This window comes from Ictalurus punctatus, chromosome 3 (assembly GCF_001660625.3).
Source record: "Ictalurus punctatus breed USDA103 chromosome 3, Coco_2.0, whole genome shotgun sequence".
NCBI lineage: Eukaryota > Metazoa > Chordata > Actinopteri > Siluriformes > Ictaluridae > Ictalurus > Ictalurus punctatus.
In genome coordinates, this window is record NC_030418.2 from 23,268,820 (window position 1) to 23,287,857 (window position 19,038).

The following is a 19,038-nucleotide window of genomic DNA, read 5'->3' on the forward strand; positions in this document are numbered from 1 at the left end:
GTGCTGTGGGGGTTTCCTCTGGGTACTCCAGTTTCCTCGCCCAGTCCAAAGAGATGCATGGTAGGCTGATTGGCTTCAGGTTCGCCGCAACCCTGTAGGATAAGCGGTATAGAAAATGGATGGATGGATGGATGACTATCACCATCTTGTGGTCAGCAGGTTTTCAGCAAACCCTCCTTAAGTGGTAGCTCAGCAGTTCTGTGCTAGTGACCGCTAGTGACAAATCACAGGACTGCCATAGTTTAGTCTGATAGATGCCCTTAAACCTACTTTATTGCTTGGATTGTATCCCTTTTTGTGTGTAAGTTGCAGTGATAAAATATGTCAAATTCACTATCCTTTTAGTGAGACAGGAGGAATCTCCAGAATTGCTGGCACCTTCTTAAAATTAGAAAAAATAAATAACACAAGTAATTAGTAATATTTTGAGATGACGTTCGCCTCACACCTCCAGGGTCGGGGGTTCGATTCCCACCGTGGCCCTGTGTTTGTGGAGTTTGCATGTTCTCCCCATGCTGTGGGGGTTTCCTCCGGGTACTCGGGTTTCCTTCCCCAGTCCAAAGACATGCATGGTAGGCTGACTGGCATTTCCAAAGTGTCTGTAGTGTATGAATGGGTGCGTGAATGTGTATGTGATTGTGCCCTGTGATGGATTGGCACCCTGTCCAGGGTGTACCCCGCCTTGTGCCTGATGCTCCCTGGGATAGGCTCCAGGTTCCCCGTGACCCTGAAAAGGATAAGCGGTATACAGGGTGTATGTATAATGTTAGTTCTCTAAATTACTTTGATAACTAAAATGGCAGCTGTTCGTGATGTTAATTTAAAAAACGATGTCAGCAAAACTATGCTAGGCGTGTGGACCTGTCAGCTGGAGAACTGAACGGTAGGTGCAGTTTTATTCAGACATTTACTGAAATTAGGCAGCTGATAATGTAAACAACTTTAGCGAGAGCGACTCCAAATGTGTCGAAACGATATATCAGTCAAACAGCCGTACCTGCGTACTTCAGGGTCGTGAAGTTGCGCAAAAGTAAACATAAAAAATCTATTTTAATAAGGGGATAGTGTGTAGTGCTTCTGAAAGCATATTGTGTAAGTAAGTACTCATGAAGTTATTTCCAAAAGCCCTAGATTAACGTTAATTGACGTAACTTGCCTGTAAATGTTTAACATTATTACGATTAAGTAGTGCATGCAGTGCCTTGGAATTAATTATTAAAGTTCATGTTAACGACTGCTAGTGAAGTATTTAGAGAAGTGTTTCCCAACCGGATTTTCGACTGATGACAGTAGGGGTGCTGTGTAAAAATCATTCAAACATTTCTAAAATGTGTATAAAACATTTAATATGATGTCTGAAATAATAACACAGACAGAAATAACACACACACGCATAATAATAATAATAATAATAATAATAATAATAATAATAATAATAATTCCCTCCCCCTCGACCCCCCTCGCTGACCTGTCAGCAGCACGTCAACATTAGTAAGCGTGTGTTTTATCCTAATAGTTAGTGTGTGACGATGTGTGTGTAGTGTAAAAGAATATGGACAGATTTCTTAAAATCAAAGCTCCAGATGCTTCTGTACCATAAACTTAATCCTTATGTACCTAAAGCCTTGTTTATACTTCCGCCTGGCTCCGCACTGACTGCGCCCGCACCTCCCCAAACAGACGACGTGTTTATACTTGACGCTCTCGCCGTTGTAATATTCTTTTAAACGAAAGGGGGCGACTCGGAGTAATCGTCCTACTAAACTAACAGGGAATAGCTGAGAGAAGAAGTAGTTTGTCGGACAACCATAGCAACGCTTACAAACAAGGCGTCTCACGTGGAGTTGCTGAATGCTGAAGAGGAATTGTTGTGTTTGTTGTCGACGATGTTTGTTTTCAGTAAACTTCACTAAGACCCACAGTATGAAAAACAGAGCAAAGAATCATATAAGAATCATATAAAACCCAGTAAACCTTGAGATTATCACTTGTCACATTACAACAGAATATAGCTAGCTATACATATGAGAACATGGATAAAACTAAATTGAACAACCTCATTTTTTAAATTTTATGCATTTCATTAAGATTTTTAAAATCAAACATGCACCTTTGCTTTCATTACATAGACTTATTATTTATTGTAGGCTGATTTTGTAAATGTTAGTAATTACTGTAGGCCTAGACATAAGCAAAAAGTGGGATCTTCCTGCAAATGTCATTTCTCACATTTACAAAATCAGGTGATTGTTCGCCCATCAGTGCAAACGTCTCTATGTATAAAGACAAGAGAAAGATATTACAGAATGATCACTCTGTATAGCCGCCAATCCATGTGAATAATTCTATATATAAAGACAAAAGAATGAGGTTTAATCACTGTCTGACAGTGTAGTGTAGTGTATATGTAGACGGTATTTCTGAAGATACTGATGAATGAAAGCATGGTGCACCCCCAAAAAAACTTTCAGTTTTGGATTTATTCGTTCACCAGTATGTACAAAGCACATCGAAATCACTCTTAAAAAATATTTCCATGAATTTTGTGCCATATAGCTATATCTATGGTCCCGCATGGATGGATCATAGAGATGCCTGTACAACCCTTCGGCAAGAGTCGCCTCGAAGTCATCCATTTTCGGAAGCGGCGCCGCGCGGCAGGTTACAAACAATGCCGTGCAAACCACCACGCCCACTCCGCAATGACGTCATTTTGCCGCGCGCTCCCTCGTGCTATTGCGAACGCGTCGAGTATAAACCAGGCTTAACGCTGTCTAACATTAGTGTTTGTGTAGGGTGCCACAATTTATTTCTAATTTTCAAAGAGTGTCATGACTAAAATAAGGTTTGTAAATGCTGATTTAGACACCTGACTTGTTTTCTTTTATTTTTGCCTCACAATGAATCACTTCTTATTAGGTTGTGGTCAGCATTAGCTGTATGTCAGGATGGCCGAGCGGTCTAAGGCGCTGCGTTCAGGTCGCAGTCTCCCCTGGAGGCGTGGGTTCGAATCCCACTTCTGACAATGAAATTTTTGAATCGTGACTAAAACTCTGTATCCTAAATTATTAAAGAAATCTTAGCAAAACATGATCTCGGTACTTTTATTAACATTTGATTTTTACCGGAGAGGTCTATATGTCCTCTGTCTGAAAAGGGATGGAAAGTTATCTATTTTTCAAATCCCCAAAATTGACAGTAATAAATTCCTAGCAGAACAGCAATACATTTTCTGATCATGAAAACCTGAAAAGGATAAATATATTTAAGCAGTATCTTAGAAGCAAGAGTGTGCATGTACTGAATAGAAGTACAGCTGTAATTCGCCTCAGTGGCAAATCACAGCCATATCGATATTCAGTATAACTGCACTCTTGCCAGTGCGATATTGCTTTTATACGAACAAGAAATTAATATTAGTAATAGTAAATGACATTTCGTTCATCATATGGTGAAATGTTCTGTTTATTTTTGCTCCACTAAAGGAAATAGATCTCGACGAAGCTACACTCCCTTTATAGCCCGTCGGTTAGATGGCGATTCCCCTTAAATGTCCGCTGACATGCTTCTGGTAAAATTGGTGTTCCAATTTTATGAGCTTTCAAATTTTATGTCGAAAGTTATATTCCTCAAAAGTATCATTTACCATGTGTACTGATGATGTCACTAACACTACTGTAGTAACGATTCTGAACTAAGAAGTGGAATTGTAGTGGTGAAGACCGACGAGCGGAGTGATACACACATTGAAGCGCCCCAGTGCGGTTATACGTAATATAGCAACGCCACTCGACCAATCAAATTAGTGGAACGGAACTAACTGTTGTATAAATACTATATAATATCAGTAAGCTTTATAATCTAATGTATGTACTCCTATCTTGGGCTATGACTTTACCAGAGTCTACCGTGGAAACATTATGGTGCATAGACTTGCATAAAATATGTTTTACGCTAGCCTGATTAGTAGACACTACTTAGACTCAGTGATTAGATTTATTAGCTTATAGTATGAGCTAATGCAAAGCAGCATTTCGCTCTTTCCCAGGTTAGTGAAAATCAGAATCATGTGTCCACGTGTCTATTGGCTAAATACTATAGTTACATGGGGTTTACCAGACATATTCCCCTGTAGAATCGACTGCAAAATATGAAGATGTTTTGAGTTAATAATTTCCCCCACTTCATTCTGCACTCTATCAGGCTCTTACGTTGAAAATCGGAACCGGAAGTGATTTCTAGCAGGATGTGCGGATCCCGCTGAGGGATTTTCCCTTTATTTAATATCCTCCTCGACCGCTCTGTGAAAATATAGCTATCTGAAATAAACATCTACCATGTCCGAGACATACGGTAGGGAATCTTTATTTTCGTGCACCAGTGTACAGGCTGAGTGCTGCATGAATTTAGCCGCTGTCCCGATGGGATGCATTGCAATAATAACGGCTCGCAGGTTTATAGCCCTGTACACAAGCAGCTACGCCCGTGGGGGATTACAGCCATCTCACCACAAGTACCTGCCTTTTGCTGAGAGAGGAGCGACGGATTCACTTTGTAGCACTTACAATGTGTTATTCGAGTCAAATATTTCAAAATAGCTCAGAAACGCTTTTCTCCAGGTTCCTATCTGTGAGAATGTAAACAGCGCAGTGAAGCCCGGAAGAAGCCGTTATATTATATTCACTCCGCCAGCTGGCTTTAATCCCTGCACCGCTACATCCAACAGCACATTATTGTATTGTGCAATCATAAATATAGTTTGATTGCTATTCGCCAGGACACAAAAACCCGAGTATTGTGCAACACATATAGATGCATGTTTGCTTAGTTTGGGAGCTGTTGTACCAAAGAGTACAAGGGTTCAAACCCAGTTCTTGAGGGTAACAACACTACACAGTTGAGTGGTGTTAGTGGTGTGCCATCAATGTCAATTCAGTATTATTACTGTTATGCGTCCCCTGGGGTGGGAAAAAGCAAATGTACCCATGTTTTAAAGGGAATAGTGTGTATATCCTGCAACTAGACCGCAGTGTAAAACATAAGGCGTAGTGAAAAGACATGATTTAAAGAAGGCCGTGATTGACTGTTATAACTGTTATAAATCAAGGAGACTCGGGTGAATATTACAACTGACGAGATACAAGAGCCGCTTCAAGGATATGAAAGATATTGGAGGCAGTAATAAAGAAATAGTATAGATATGGACAAGCTATTAGAGAATGTTGATGTCATTCAGAATGAGAAATTTATGATGATGGTTTCATATATTTACTGTTAATGCCTGCATGTCTTTTTTTTCTTGATTATTGTCCAGAAAGTATGCTAACTTTTGCATGCAACAATAGCTGATTATTTTCCTCAGTTGGCTTAGTATTAAAGCAGGTATTAAACTTCACTGTGGATTGTGGCCTTTCAGAGCAGACACAAATTAACTAACCAGATTAATAACTGATGAGATGATTTTCATAAATAAAATAAAATTTTTGTCTTCTCTGCAGATTTCCTGTTTAAGTTCCTTGTTATCGGGAATGCAGGAACTGGGAAATCATGTCTACTTCACCAGTTCATAGAGAAGAAATGTATGTCAGCTTTCAATAACAACACATAAATGCATCTTAAATCCATGTCATGAGTAACAGGATTTTTTTTAGCATACATATCAGAAATACTTGTTTGTTTCTTTCTTTCTTTCTTTAGTCAAAGATGACTCAAATCATACAATCGGAGTGGAGTTTGGCTCAAAGATCATCAGTGTGGTCAACAAATTTGTCAAGCTCCAGATTTGGGACACAGCAGGACAGGAACGATTCAGGTATGTTTACATCTCTGTTACTCATTTAATCAGTGTCATGGCTGGAATATTGGTTTGCATTACTAAAATTTTTTCTAATTATTGATTGCCTTGGTGCTTTGTTTCAGTGCACATCAGTACTTATAGTGAATTTAGAGAGCCTGTCAATTGCCCATTTAATATGGGAGTTGTTAACATGCCTTGTACAATATTCATTGAACACTGACCATCATCTTCCTCCCAGAGTTCAGTTTGCCTACAATGGGCATGCAGTATGCGATATTATAATAATACACATATTCTACCATACACTTTTGCTCACTTATGTATTTATCGAGTGCTAAGATCAGGGGAGAGCTGGGGAAACTAACTACCTACCAAAATTAAGATTGGTAAAATTAAAATTAAGATTAGGTTAAATCCTGAGGTCGGATTATTTTCTATGTCTTAAAACCTCACACTATCCGGAAACATGCTTGTAGGCGGATTAGCTGTGCTAGATTGCCACCAGGTGTGAATGAATGTATGAGTGTGTGAGTGAATGGTGCCCAGTGATGGACTGGCATGCCATCCAGGGAGAATTTTCCCGCCTTGCTCCCAGTGTTGCTTGGATAGGCTCTGGATGCACCACAACCTTGACCAAGATAATTTGGTTATTGAAGATGAGTAATATGAAATAAGTGTTTCATTTTTATGTGCTTGGTAAGTATTTCCTGTTAACTAATTACAATGCAGTGGTTTTCATATTCTTTATGTAACAGACACGTTTGTCTCCTCAGATCTGTAACACGAAGCTATTACAGAGGGGCAGCAGGAGCTCTTCTTGTCTATGACATCACCAGGTAAGTTAACAGTAACAGGTCATGTAGGTTATGCTGTTGCAAATAAAGCCCAGATTTTCATGTAGTGAGAGTTAACACATTTCCATCTGTCAGTAATTGTAATCTGGGCTTTATTACTTAAACATGTGGCACAAAAGGTCTTATGTGGCTGTAAAATAATTAGATAAAAAGATATGTATTTTACCATGAACTGGTGGATGGATTTGTTTAGGTTTATACCACAGCACTGTTAAATTCTTACATCTGATTCTTCAGACGCGGTTGAATAATTTGGTTCTGGATGCAAGGCAAGTTACAGGCTAATGATAATGCACTTGTTGTCATATAGCCTTGTTTCTATGGTGACATGGACGTGTATGATTCCAGATATTCTAAACATAATATTGAGTGGATTAAAAAATGTGTTGTTGAAAGAAAAATGTATAATAATAATCTTTATGTAAGGAGATGGAAGTCTTCAGTGTTAGCAGTTTGTAACAGCCAATACGTTTTCCACATGCCTGAGTTGAAATTTGCTGCAGAGGCATGCTGGTTTTTATGGTTTATACCATATGTTATTTTATTTTATATTTTATACCGGTTATGATTTGTTGTAAGTTTCAGAATTGGGCATGGATTTAATGTTGGGGTTTAAAGGATAAGAAACGTAACTACAGATTTTTTTCTCATACAGTACAGCCGTTATATCTGTATGTTTACTTATTGGGGGATCTTTCTGTATTGCAATTAACTGCCAAGCAGTTTCATTTCCAAAGAAGACTAGCCTTGCCTCCAAATATGAGTACCTGGAGAAGATTAACAGCAAAATCTGGTATTCTGAGGATCAGAAGCACAGGAGAAGAGGCTATGTTCCATTTCGAGGCAAAGGTGACCGTGAAGGTGAACCCGCAAAGAACCAAAAGAACAACCAAAATCCTAGAAAAGGACATAATTAAGAACAGCACGGAGCATCCTTAAACCAGCCCGGAAGCTGAATGGTACAGTTGTACAGAATTCTTCCCAGGTGAACGTTCAGCATGGGAATCAAGTAAAGATGCAGCAAAACATTCCTTCCTCAGAGAAAGTGCAGAAATGGTGAGCAATATGAAAACAGGAGAGGGAGCACAAGAAGAGAAAAAGGAAAGAATTGCACATAAAAAAAAGTTAATGGAGAGTTATGCCATAGAGGTCAAAATAAAAAGCAAAACAGAACCAGCACTACTGCCTTAGGACAATTCTACAACAAGCAAACCTGCCAAAAAGGACACAAGTGCAATCGTCTTTAACAAGCTGGAAGTAGGGGAGTAGTATGTGGACAAAGCAACCAAGCTAAAGGAGTAAAAACGGGAGGCAAAAAGAACTCACTCCCCTCACAGTCAGAAACTACTAACAGATGTTGTCTCAGGTCGAGGCTAGGAAAGCCCATCTTGAGGAGCTGAAAGAAAAAAAACTAAAATAAAGTCAAGAAGGAGGAAGAGAATATGCAGTGGACTAACATCCTGTACAAGGCTGAGGGCATGAAAATCAAAGACAATGAAGACCTTCTGCATGCTTAATTGAAGAGTAAGGAGAAAACGAAGGCACTGAAGGAAAAAAAAATTGACAGAAAGGAGTCAGCACATGCTGGTGGAGATAAAGAAGAGGTGAGATTAAAGATGCAGAAATATACAGAACTGCAAGCAGAACAAGATGGAGAAGTGTAATTAGAGGGCCAGGAAGAAAGGCAGAGTGCTCTCTGAGGATCTGAAGAAGGTTGCTGTGGAGGGAGAGGAAATGAAATAAAGAACTGAGAGAAATGAGAACTGAATGTTAAGTGAAAAGTAAGAACAAGACACACGGCAAACTCTGATTATATTCTGTTAATCTGTGCCACATTCCTGTGTAAATATATCAAACTGTTTTTTTGTGTGACAATTGTGTTGATACCTCAGTTAATGGCTTGATATTATCTGTTGTGTTCAATATACAGAAAATATGTAGAGTAGGTTTTGGAAACAACGGTATGGGGTTTATTCTATGCCTTTATTGAGGCTATTGTGATACCTTTTAGTTTGTGAGAAAGAGTTAGTGTGTCAGTGTACTCTGTATCTTTGTAGTAAAATAAATACAAATTCGATGCTTACTTTTCACTGTTTAAAAATGCGTGGTGAGAAAACAACTGTTTATATCTGCTATAACATACATGATAACAGTTTTGGCAGACATTAAATGTAATTATATACGGATAAAACGTATGGTGTCTTTCTATAGTTATTTTTTTTAATCACTGAAAAATTGCTGTGGTATAAGAGGAATAAACACTTTGATAAATGCTGCAATAGGAAAATAATTAACTGTTGATTATTTTCCAATTACAGCACCACCTGTCCTGTTCTATTCCTTATTTAGCAGCCATTGCGTTTATACCTTGTCGTGGTTTGGTGCGAAGTGTACTTCCTGTATGGAATATTTTAAAAACCTTAATGATATACAAATTGTACTTCTAATTGTGTTCTGATATTTTTCTAATTTTCACATCAGTCGGGAGACGTATAATGCTCTGACCAACTGGCTGACAGATGCCAGGATGTTAGCCAGTCAGAACATTGTTATAATATTGTGTGGCAATAAGAAGGACCTGGATGCTGATCGGGAGGTCACCTTTCTGGAGGCATCTCGCTTCGCTCAGGAGAATGGTGCGTCTCCTTGGCCATAAATATACAAATCTACACTGAAGCTTACTAAAATCACATTATTTAAACATTACTGTTTACCTAGATTAAATAAATATAAAAAATGTTAATATTAAATATGAAAATTGTATTTTAGCAGTTTTATTTAAATTTTCAGAATATTAAACCCAGTGTTGTATAAATAAGAATGATTCTTTTGGGCAATTTTTATGTCTTATTTGGTTATACCTGCTTCATCTAGTTACAATTAGTACCACAAGAGGCCACTGCAGGACTGTAAATTAGCTTGAACCTCCCAGGTACCAGCCCCCCCCGCCCCCCCCCCCCCCCCCCCCCAAAAGAAACCTGACATAGATGGGAAACAGCCTACATGTGTGTTCAAAACCAATATCAAATCAGACCACTAGAAGTTTACCTATAGTATATAATCCATAAAATAAAGCTTAAACATTTGTGCATTTGTCTATTCTAGAGCTCATGTTTCTAGAGACCAGTGCTTTAACAGGGGAAAACGTGGAAGAGGCATTTGTCCAGTGTGCACGCAAAATCCTCAACAAAATAGAATCAGGTAAAAGCACAGAATTCAAACAGAAACAGTGTGTCATGTGATTTAAGAAATCCTCTTCTCATAGGAATTTGTTGTGCTGGTCAGGTGAGCTGGATCCAGAGCGGATGGGTTCAGGGATTCAGTATGGCGATGCAGCTCTACGGCAGCTTCGTTCCCCGAGACGAGCTCAAGCTGAAAGTGTGCAGGACTGTGGTTGCTAGAGCCCAACAGCCAGGTGAGAATAAACTTTTTACCTTTGAAATAAGTGGTTCCCTATATGTGAACTGGCTTGAATAAGGAAAATATTTGTCATGTGTGTACCTCTGGCATTTTGAACACAGGCATGTGAGACAAACTCTGTCACCTTGCACTGCAGATATAACAGATGCACTGGGGAGGGATTGCTCTTCTTATGCACAGCTCTTAAAACACTATACTTGCTAAAAATAGCGAGGCTTCCTAGAGTTTTCATTAGGGATAGAATGGGTCACATTCAGATATCTCAGATTTGTTCTTTGTTTAGTAATAGAAGTTCTTAGACATTTGTGTCATGCTTGTGCCAGGATTTAACTCCATTTAACATTGTGTATGTAGTATATTAGTATTTTTGCATCAAACAATCTTTATTCATAATTTCAATCAGTTGTTGATCAGTTTTACATGACATATTAATGTATGTAAGAAATCAGAAAGCATGTTTATTGAGAGGCATTTTTATTGAGCCTCATTGTCTCTGCTATGTACATTAATAGTTTCAGTGTCAGCCTTTTTGGGACTGATTTTAAGGCTCAGTTTGACATTATACAGTATCTAATATGACCCAAAATCTATATACATATTACTATATGTAGTATTTTTAATTTCTGTCTACCTAATAAGAGAAATGAGTAAATCACTTCTTCTAGTAAAAGATATCAGACTAAATGCTGGGAGAGCCACCATACATTGACCATATTTAGCCCACCAGCTATTTAATTACATTTGATGTGTTAGAAGAGGGAAAATATAAATCAATCTAGGACTGTAGCCACCCCATGATTGGAGTTTAACACTCCAAGCATATTATAATGGCCCATCCTGTATGATTTCCCCTTCCTTTCCTTCTTGTCTGTAAAAGGACGTTGGTGGTAGCAGCTCAGCAGCATCTGTTCTGTATTTAGTTTGCTCAGGGAAGGCGGAGTCCACTTTAATATAGGTGGCTATTTTGGTCATTAATGCCCCCGGAGCCCTGATCAAGTTTGCTTCTGCATGCCCGAGTGACGATGACACAGCGATGCTGAGCCATGCTAAGCATATTCTCCCCCCCACACACACACACATTCACAGATACACACCCAGGGTCACCGTCTTTCCTAACTAGAGTAAGAACAAGTGCCTAAACCTTTATTCCCACCCCTAGAATTTATCAGCTAGACTGCACTCACTCACAAATACATAACAGTGCAGGCTATCAGTTATATTTAACTCCAGACTCTCTGTGTCCTTCCCAGACCCTTAGAATCTTAGACACCTTATTTGGCTACTTTGGAATGCTAACCAGAAATAGAGATCCAAGGTGGTCCAGGATTCAAGGTATCTATGAAAGGAGAAGGGTAATTAACATGCAGCTACTCATAGACAACTTTATACTCAATACACAGAAATGTATAAGAAGGTGACCGGTTTGGGTCTCGGTTAGTAATAGTCAGCACCAAAACAAAGAAATTTTTGAAAATGTTCTGGGTTGGATTTGCACCATAAGTTTCAGCACATATGCTAAACATGTGATTTATTACCTATGTAATTTATTACCTAAATAAGGCAACACTGATGTATTTGCACTGCCTGACAAATGCACTTATATATGGAGGATACCAAGCCAAATATTTTAAAGCTAAAGCAAATTTATTATTATGTGAATGGTAATTGTGCATATGCTCAGTTACTTTAATGACTTGGTTCTTCAGGCAGTGTCTTTTAAGAATGTATGCACCAGTTTTCATTTATACCACACCACTTTTGAGTTCTTCATTCTGATTGGTGGGAAGTTGTTGATTGATATTCTGTACCAGCATTCCTGACGGTAGTAAAATTATAATTCAAAATACAGGCTCATATTAATGTGCTTGTTCTAATGTTATGATTTCTATAGTAGGGTAGACATTCCATATAATCTACGACTAATAAAACTGATTACAAAACATTATTTAACAAAGAAAAACTAATAATCATTGATACAGTTTTCTGTTAGGAGACAGTCAGCACTTTGTAGCAGTCACATGACCAAATGACCAACTTCAAATTTTGTCGTCTTAAATTTAAGAGAGGAGAAAGAGAGGCTTGTGAGGTGATGACACTTTATAGCTGTTAAAATGTAAGTGATGTTCCTCAACACTAAATGTATAAATATACGGATGAAAAGGAAGACGTGTCATTCTAGCATTAATGTAAAAACTGTAAATTGTTGGCAAATTGCTGCGATATGAGGAATAAAACACTGTTACATGCTGTTATAGGAAAATGATCATCTTTGTGCTAGTAATAGCCCATTTTGTGTTTAGCTACATTACACCTCCCCTACATTGATTATTTATCCAATAACTACATGCCCTGCTGTGTTTAATTCCTTATTCATTTTTAAGGTTTCTCTGATTTCTCTGCAGAAAACGTTTTTGTAAAGACTATTTTGGGAATGGGATGACAGACCAAAAGCAGTGGAGAAACTCTTCCCTCTTCTTCCTTTTACACCGGTTCCGACAAGGCTGAGATCTTGGGACGCCGCTGTGCTCTAGAACAATCCGGGCCAAGGCAGAGATACAAACAGAGGATGATGAATAAAGGCCCAACGTTCTGCTGACCCATTTAACCCTCTATTTCCTGTCCTACTCCCATTAAAATATTTAGGTCTTGTGTAAAGAAGAACTTAAATCATTTTTTAAGCATGTTTATGGAATGCATTTCCATAACTTGAATGATTGTTTTATCAGCTCAGGAGTGTTACTGGTTAGATCATATCAGCTGAAATCATTTATTTGAATTTTTCTGCAGATGACAGATTTATCATTTGATCTGGTAAAGTAATATACTGATATATAAACTATGTTTTATAATTGTGATTGCTTTCTTTGGAAAGCATGCACTGTTCATTAATTCTATTGTTTAGCTTTTACTTTATTTTTGCACATATATACACAACATTTATGAGAAGTTATGTTACTTTTAAAACGTGGAATGTCAAACTATAGTATATATTGAGTCACAGACCTATCTTCTATTCATATATAATAGTGTAAAAAAAAATACATTCAGAAGTCACTGTTACATAGTGTTATTGCACAGCATAACACAAATGTTCATTTAACTAACTCATGCCAAGTGTTATTAAATGTAGTATCACATTTTTAAATGTAATTGTAATGTATCTGCATTCAGCTTCATTCATACATTTTTGGAAAATATGTGTTCAATCCTACATTTAATTTATTCTTAACCCAGCTGTTAACTGGGTTACGGGGTGTTACTGAGAACGGGGTGGGAAATATTGTCTGTGGTTTTAACATTGTACGCATACACTGCGTTTATCATTAGTCATTATCAGTCAACTGTAATGATGACTGATAATGGGAGCACATGCTTCACAGACCATACAAGATATTTGCATTATTTTATTGCTGCATTGTGTTTAAGAAAAGACACTTTTTTGAGGAGATAGGAAATAATCATGTAGTAATCATTACCCTTTTTTTCTGTTTATTTTTTTTATGTATTGCAACTGTAAAAGGTCTATATGGAAGTAAAGCTAGGACAGATATGTTGCAATATTATAACAGTTATTGTGATGAAAGATAATTACGGTTATATGGTCAAGACTTACTTGGAACATCAGCTGGCTTACATTGAAACTCTTATCAAACATGATGTTAGTATTATATTAAATTATTTTAATATAATAATTTTCCCCATGTGTAAATCCATGTTGTACAATAATTTTGGATGGCATATCTGTGAATAATAAAGATAACAGAAAAATACATATACATTGTGATAAAGTTTTATTAATACATTTTAGAAACACATCATGGTAGCATTGACTTAAGCAACACTCACAACTATAACCTTTTCAAGTAATAATGATATGAACACTAAAGCTGGGAGTTAAAAAAAATGAGTCCCCACGAGTGTGCAATGAGAGACTCAACATCCCATTGCTGTCACTGTTCAAATACACTACTGCATGTTCACATACAGCCAAAACCACGAACCCTAAAGTCATATCTAGGCACCCTTCGAGCCAGATTCCTCAGCTTTTTACATAAAAAATAATTTGTATATTTTTCTGTTTCTGTGGCTCAGAAGCAACATTATGGATTCATTATAATCACCATAACAAGTCACTACTTAACAAATCACTATTACAGTACAGAAAACAAAATTTCTGTATTTCTCCTTGAGAAATACTAATGTCATTTTTATATTCACAAAACCTGGAATAAGTGCTGGCCCAATCCACTATTAAAAGGTATGCAGATTTGTAGGACATTAATTGTTATAACATTATAGTAACCAGGGTAACATACTGGTGCACCATTGGGCATGATATTTTCCAGAACAGGACAATGTTACGTTGTTCGATGCTCATTTCAAAAGTCATCAGGAAAACCCGGTGTGTAATACCTGCAATTTATGGCATTTCATGTTATTCTAACATCATGTTCCAGTGAATCCCTCTTCATATTTTTTTTGCATTATTTATTAATCATATATGACCACAGCACTACACACTTAAATCAAGGAGAAAAAACTCTGCAGAGCTGCAGTTCTACAAACCCTCCCTGAAAAAGATATTACGCAGAATATCTGTAGAGTTATGTAATTTATGCTGAACATTAATATATAATACATCTTCACAGTAAACCAGAGATATTTTATAAAAGCTTTTGGCCCACTTCCATTCAGCTACACACTGTAGATTAATGAGTAGAGTTTTGTAAACTTTGAAAAGTGCTGGGGACGTGATGACAGGTTAGAAAAAAGAAAAAGATAATGGTTTCATTTAAACCAGATGTTTTCTAAAACTATACAGTAAAATTGGCATGACGGATGCTTTGGAAGTATTTTACAAAAACAGACATATCAAAACGTTGTAGGAATGTGTCCTAATACAAGTTACATTTATGCCATAAATCACACAATGGAATGGATTGAGTTTAAACATCATAATTACATCTAATTTGCCAGTGCAAAGTGGCAAATATAAACCATCAAAACTGACACAAGAAATCCCTAGAAAATTGGAAGAGTCTAAAATGGAGTCTAAAATCTAGCCTGCACCTTCAGTACAGTATTCATGATATGTTCATGATGCAAGTTACAATTATTGAACCATGCCAAAATTAGCTTTGGTTTTGTACTTTAGCAGTACGCTTCTGTTTTGGATTACTGCACCTGACAAGCCAGATTTGAGGTTCTGTACCAATGCAAAGAAAACATACAACATATACTTTTAAACTGGCAGACTCTGAGAGAATGCTGCGGCGGCTGACTGTCTTTAAAATGCCATATAAAATCCATTATTTTACTGGTCCCTGACATCTGTTACAACTCTGATAATCAATACCATTAAACAAATGGTATACAAATAAATAGCACAGACCAAAAATATCATTTCAATTTTTCGTTATGGCAGCCCATTTAGGAAGACAGGCAAGCTGGATGCACATCTCTACCTGTGACTGGAAGTAATGTTGCTGGCAGTCTCAGAGATTTACTGTGACCTAGCAGAGAAGCAGCGCATGTACTCAGTCATCCAAGGGTTATAATCAGGGACGATCTTGCTTTTGTTCAACTTTTCCAAGTCAGCTGATTTTGCTCTTCGCTTGTCCATTCTCTTCATCTGTTTCTCAACCTCTCGTCTGTTTTTGGCTCGTAGTGCTGACTCATGGATCTATGCACAGAGGAAATGTGTTTCATGAACAAACATGAATCAAGTCTTAAAAAACATTTTTACCATTGAAACAGTTCATCCACTTTAGGGGTCTTAACCTAAAATTGTCACACATACACACCTGGAAGCACTACAGCCTTGTCCAGGAATAAATGCTCAATCCCAATTGTCTACAGAAAAAACTCTTCACAAGGTCTCAAAGTATTAATGTTCTACTGTAATGTAATGTTCCTACCAAGTTTGTTTGCTCACAGAAATAACATTACGCAGCTGGGGAGCAGCTCACCTCCTTGGTTGATGAAGCTGGACCAACGTTGTGTGTTCTTTTCGAGGCCATATCTGCCTGTTTCTCTCCTGAGCCATACATAGCAAAAGGATGTCTGTTTTCTTTGTCAACGTCTATGGTGATGTGATGCTTGGCTTTAGTTCGGGTTGGCTTGTATGAATGTCTTGGTTTGCTTTTCGTATTGCTCTGAACACAGGGATACTTTTCTTTTGGGATGACAGGGGCAACGAGGGACAGTACTGTGCCTTTCTCTTCCTCCTTTGCCTGAGTTTTGACATCTTCTGTTACTTGTTCTGTTAAAAAAAGAAATGGTTAGTTGAGCCTTTGCCTTTTAGGGAGTAAAGCCCAACTAAGCTACTGAAAGTAGAGTTTTCTCCCACTGTTGTTCTGAAAGGTGGGCTACCCAATGCCATGTATTTCTTCTACACCACTAGTATCCTAAAAATTCAGTGAGGATGTACCTGTCTGATACTGTGCTGATATTGGCCTGAAAATGTGGACCAATATCTCTTTTTATTTATTTATTTATTTTTATTCTGTCCATTAACCTATTTTATTCTATTAAACATGATATGCTGCTTGACACCACAGATCATGCATGTAAACACAGGATATAACTTATCTTAAAACACACCTCCATCATAATTCTGAGGTTTTGCCAGAAAACTTGGCAATAGAAGCCTGCAGAAAACCCTGCTATCAAAAATGGGACAAGTCTATGCATCCCTAGCTTAGAATTTAGCAGTCCAAGTTTTCCTAATTGTCCAGTGAATTTACTGTTCAACTGAAACTACAGCTTTGCAGCCATATCACTCTTGCTTTAACCTAATCATATTATTTACACTTAAGGCCCATCTACAGATGAAGAATCATGATTCTGAGGACAAGATATCTAAAGAGATATTATGGATGCCAATGAGTGACTGGGCTTTAACACACATTCCGTTAGTTTAGACATTATCCTACCTCTAACTTGGCTCGTATCAGGTTCTCTCTCCTCTTCTGCACCATACACTTCATGCACTACTGTCTCTGCTGTCTCTTTTGCATTTTCCTCCTTCTGCAGCCTGTAGTCTTCAGTTCTCTCCTGAGGTGTACATTTGCCGCTGGACTCTGTGTCACTTTTACATTCATCCCAAAACCACGGGTTGTGTGTTTGCTCCAACATTCGCCTCGACAGTCTGTAGTTCACCAAATCCTCATAACACTTTGCGTACGTTTCCCATTTCGGATCCTTAAATTTCTTCATATATTCTGACCTAATCCGTTTGGTCACCATATTCCTACTAAAGAGAAGGGAAAATTAGTTTCGTGTAGCATATCACATGAAGGGGCAGACTTAGCACTAGGTCAAGGTAGGCAGCTATCTTGCCCCCCCCCCGAAACCAAGGGCCCCCTAAACATGCAAATTATATAGATTTTAATTATTAATGCTAAATTACATATGCTGAAAATTTAAATACCGATGTTAAAACACTGAAATTAAGGCCCCTTTCCTATATTTTGCCTAGGGCCCCTAAATCACTAAATCCACCCCTAATCACATGGAAAAGAGGACATTTATTTATGAATCTGCATAACTCACTAGACTGTGCAGCCTTCACGTGCTGCCCAAATTCTTGTATTTCCTACTAATCCTGTAGTTACCATGTCTTTGCATGCAATAGACCTACTAACGTTTGCTAGTTAGCTAGAATGATGTCCTTTGGTATCTTTATACTGTTGCAAAGGACAATTTAAGCCGGTATGAATGTATATATGGCTCAAATGGTGATTGCAAAAACAAAAAAGCTAATAAAACCTACTAACCATCAACTATGGATCCGCCCTTGCATCTGCTATGAGGAAAAAGTAAGGTTTAGTCACATAACTCGGTTACCAAAAGCTATGAAGGTCTTGGAAAGCTCCGTGGGCAACCGTTAGGTCGAAAACTCGTGTTTAAAAACATTTCGGTAGCACGTGAAGTTAGCACCGTCTTCCTTTCCCGCCCGACATTTAAATCAAAACACGTATTGAGGAAAAGCCCTTTGCTGGGAGGAAACCAATCGCAGACCAGCTGCTCGTGACAGCGCTTTGTCACACCCCTCCTTATGTTTCCTCTTATTTAAACTACATATTCAAACCGCGGATTTCACCCCATTCACACAGATAAAACGGTGCAATGGCGAGATAAACCTGCCACTTACTGTATCCTCCATCTGTAATTGCGTGTTTGCAGAGTGAACCACAGCGAGTCGTGCCTTGTGTCAACTACACTGTAGCCAGCGGTTTATTTAAACACAGCTGTCAAAATAATTAAGGTCCACAGCCATGTTTACATTATGTACAGTGCGTTTAGTAGGCCTACATTGTATTGTTAAACCCGTGCTCGCTTCATTATCAGCAGCCGACATTTGTTATGATGCCGATCCGAACTATTTTTTTTACATGACAACAACCATCCGCCATGACATTTTTAAAGGAACGCTAACGGATAAAATCCCACCATCATGTCATGTCAGTTCGGTCCAAATCTGGGTACGGAAGAGTATCTCGGCTTTTACTTACGGTTTCAGGTTGCACACCAAGCGAAAGGCGGCAGGTGGTCTCGATAATGCGACCCTCACTGTTGTTGTGCTGCTGATTTGCTTTTAGCTCCGCCCACTGCTTAAAGCAAGCCGCTGGCGAGAGCAACAGGTGGGGATTAGACTCGAGTCGATTCAAACGTATAGACGCACACTGTCTTCTAAAGAAAAAAAAGCACTGTACAATATATAACCGAAAGATTTTTTTTTTAATGGAAGGGTCCTTTATTTTCAAGATAGATGTCAGTGAGCTCAATATATCTGCTGAAAAACCCAGCTGGTTCTGACCAGCTGCCTGAAGTCAAAATACTCCCTGAGCTGGTCAAACGGTTAGACTGCATTTGAAAATAACACAACAATAACACAAAAAGGTAATTCTCAAATTTTAAACATTTATTGATCAATCTAGTCAAGTAATAAGGAAGCTGTAAAAT

At 38.1% G+C, this 19,038-nt stretch overlaps 2 protein-coding genes and 1 non-coding gene across 7 annotated transcripts; 2 read left to right on the forward strand and 1 right to left on the reverse strand.

Moving 5' to 3' along the window:
• The first annotated feature begins 2,942 nt into the window (after positions 1-2,942).
• Positions 2,943-3,025, forward strand: trnal-cag (transfer RNA leucine (anticodon CAG)). Its single transcript has one exon. It is a non-coding gene; the product is annotated as a tRNA-Leu (tRNA).
• A 1,202-nt stretch (positions 3,026-4,227) lies between these two features.
• On the forward strand, positions 4,228-13,843 carry rab4a (RAB4a, member RAS oncogene family). Of its 2 annotated transcripts, none has more exons than XM_017464673.3 (8): positions 4,228-4,353; positions 5,499-5,579; positions 5,698-5,812; positions 6,571-6,633; positions 9,133-9,287; positions 9,757-9,852; positions 9,917-10,066; positions 12,474-13,843. In XM_017464673.3, the coding sequence occupies exons 1-8, from the start codon at positions 4,338-4,340 to the stop codon at positions 12,509-12,511; spliced, it is 714 nt and encodes a 237-aa protein (XP_017320162.1). In that variant the 5' UTR covers positions 4,228-4,337; the 3' UTR covers positions 12,512-13,843. The 2 variants fall into 2 exon arrangements, with proteins under 2 accessions (XP_017320162.1, XP_017320163.1); XM_017464674.3 differs by having other exon boundaries at positions 4,238-4,353; positions 9,937-10,066.
• ccsapb (centriole, cilia and spindle-associated protein b) lies at positions 13,844-18,675 on the reverse strand. Of its 4 annotated transcripts, none has more exons than XM_053679779.1 (4): positions 18,588-18,675; positions 17,007-17,323; positions 16,041-16,333; positions 13,844-15,754 (listed from the first exon to the last, which is right to left on the reverse strand). In XM_053679779.1, exons 2-4 carry the CDS (start codon positions 17,317-17,319, stop codon positions 15,575-15,577), a joined length of 786 nt encoding a protein of 261 aa, XP_053535754.1. In that variant the 5' UTR covers positions 17,320-17,323; positions 18,588-18,675; the 3' UTR covers positions 13,844-15,574. The 4 variants fall into 4 exon arrangements, with proteins under 4 accessions (XP_053535754.1, XP_017320156.1, XP_053535755.1 ...); XM_017464667.3 differs by having other exon boundaries at positions 17,007-17,326; XM_053679780.1 differs by lacking the exon at positions 18,588-18,675 and adding an exon at positions 17,850-18,565.
• Positions 18,676-19,038: the final 363 nt, after the last annotated feature.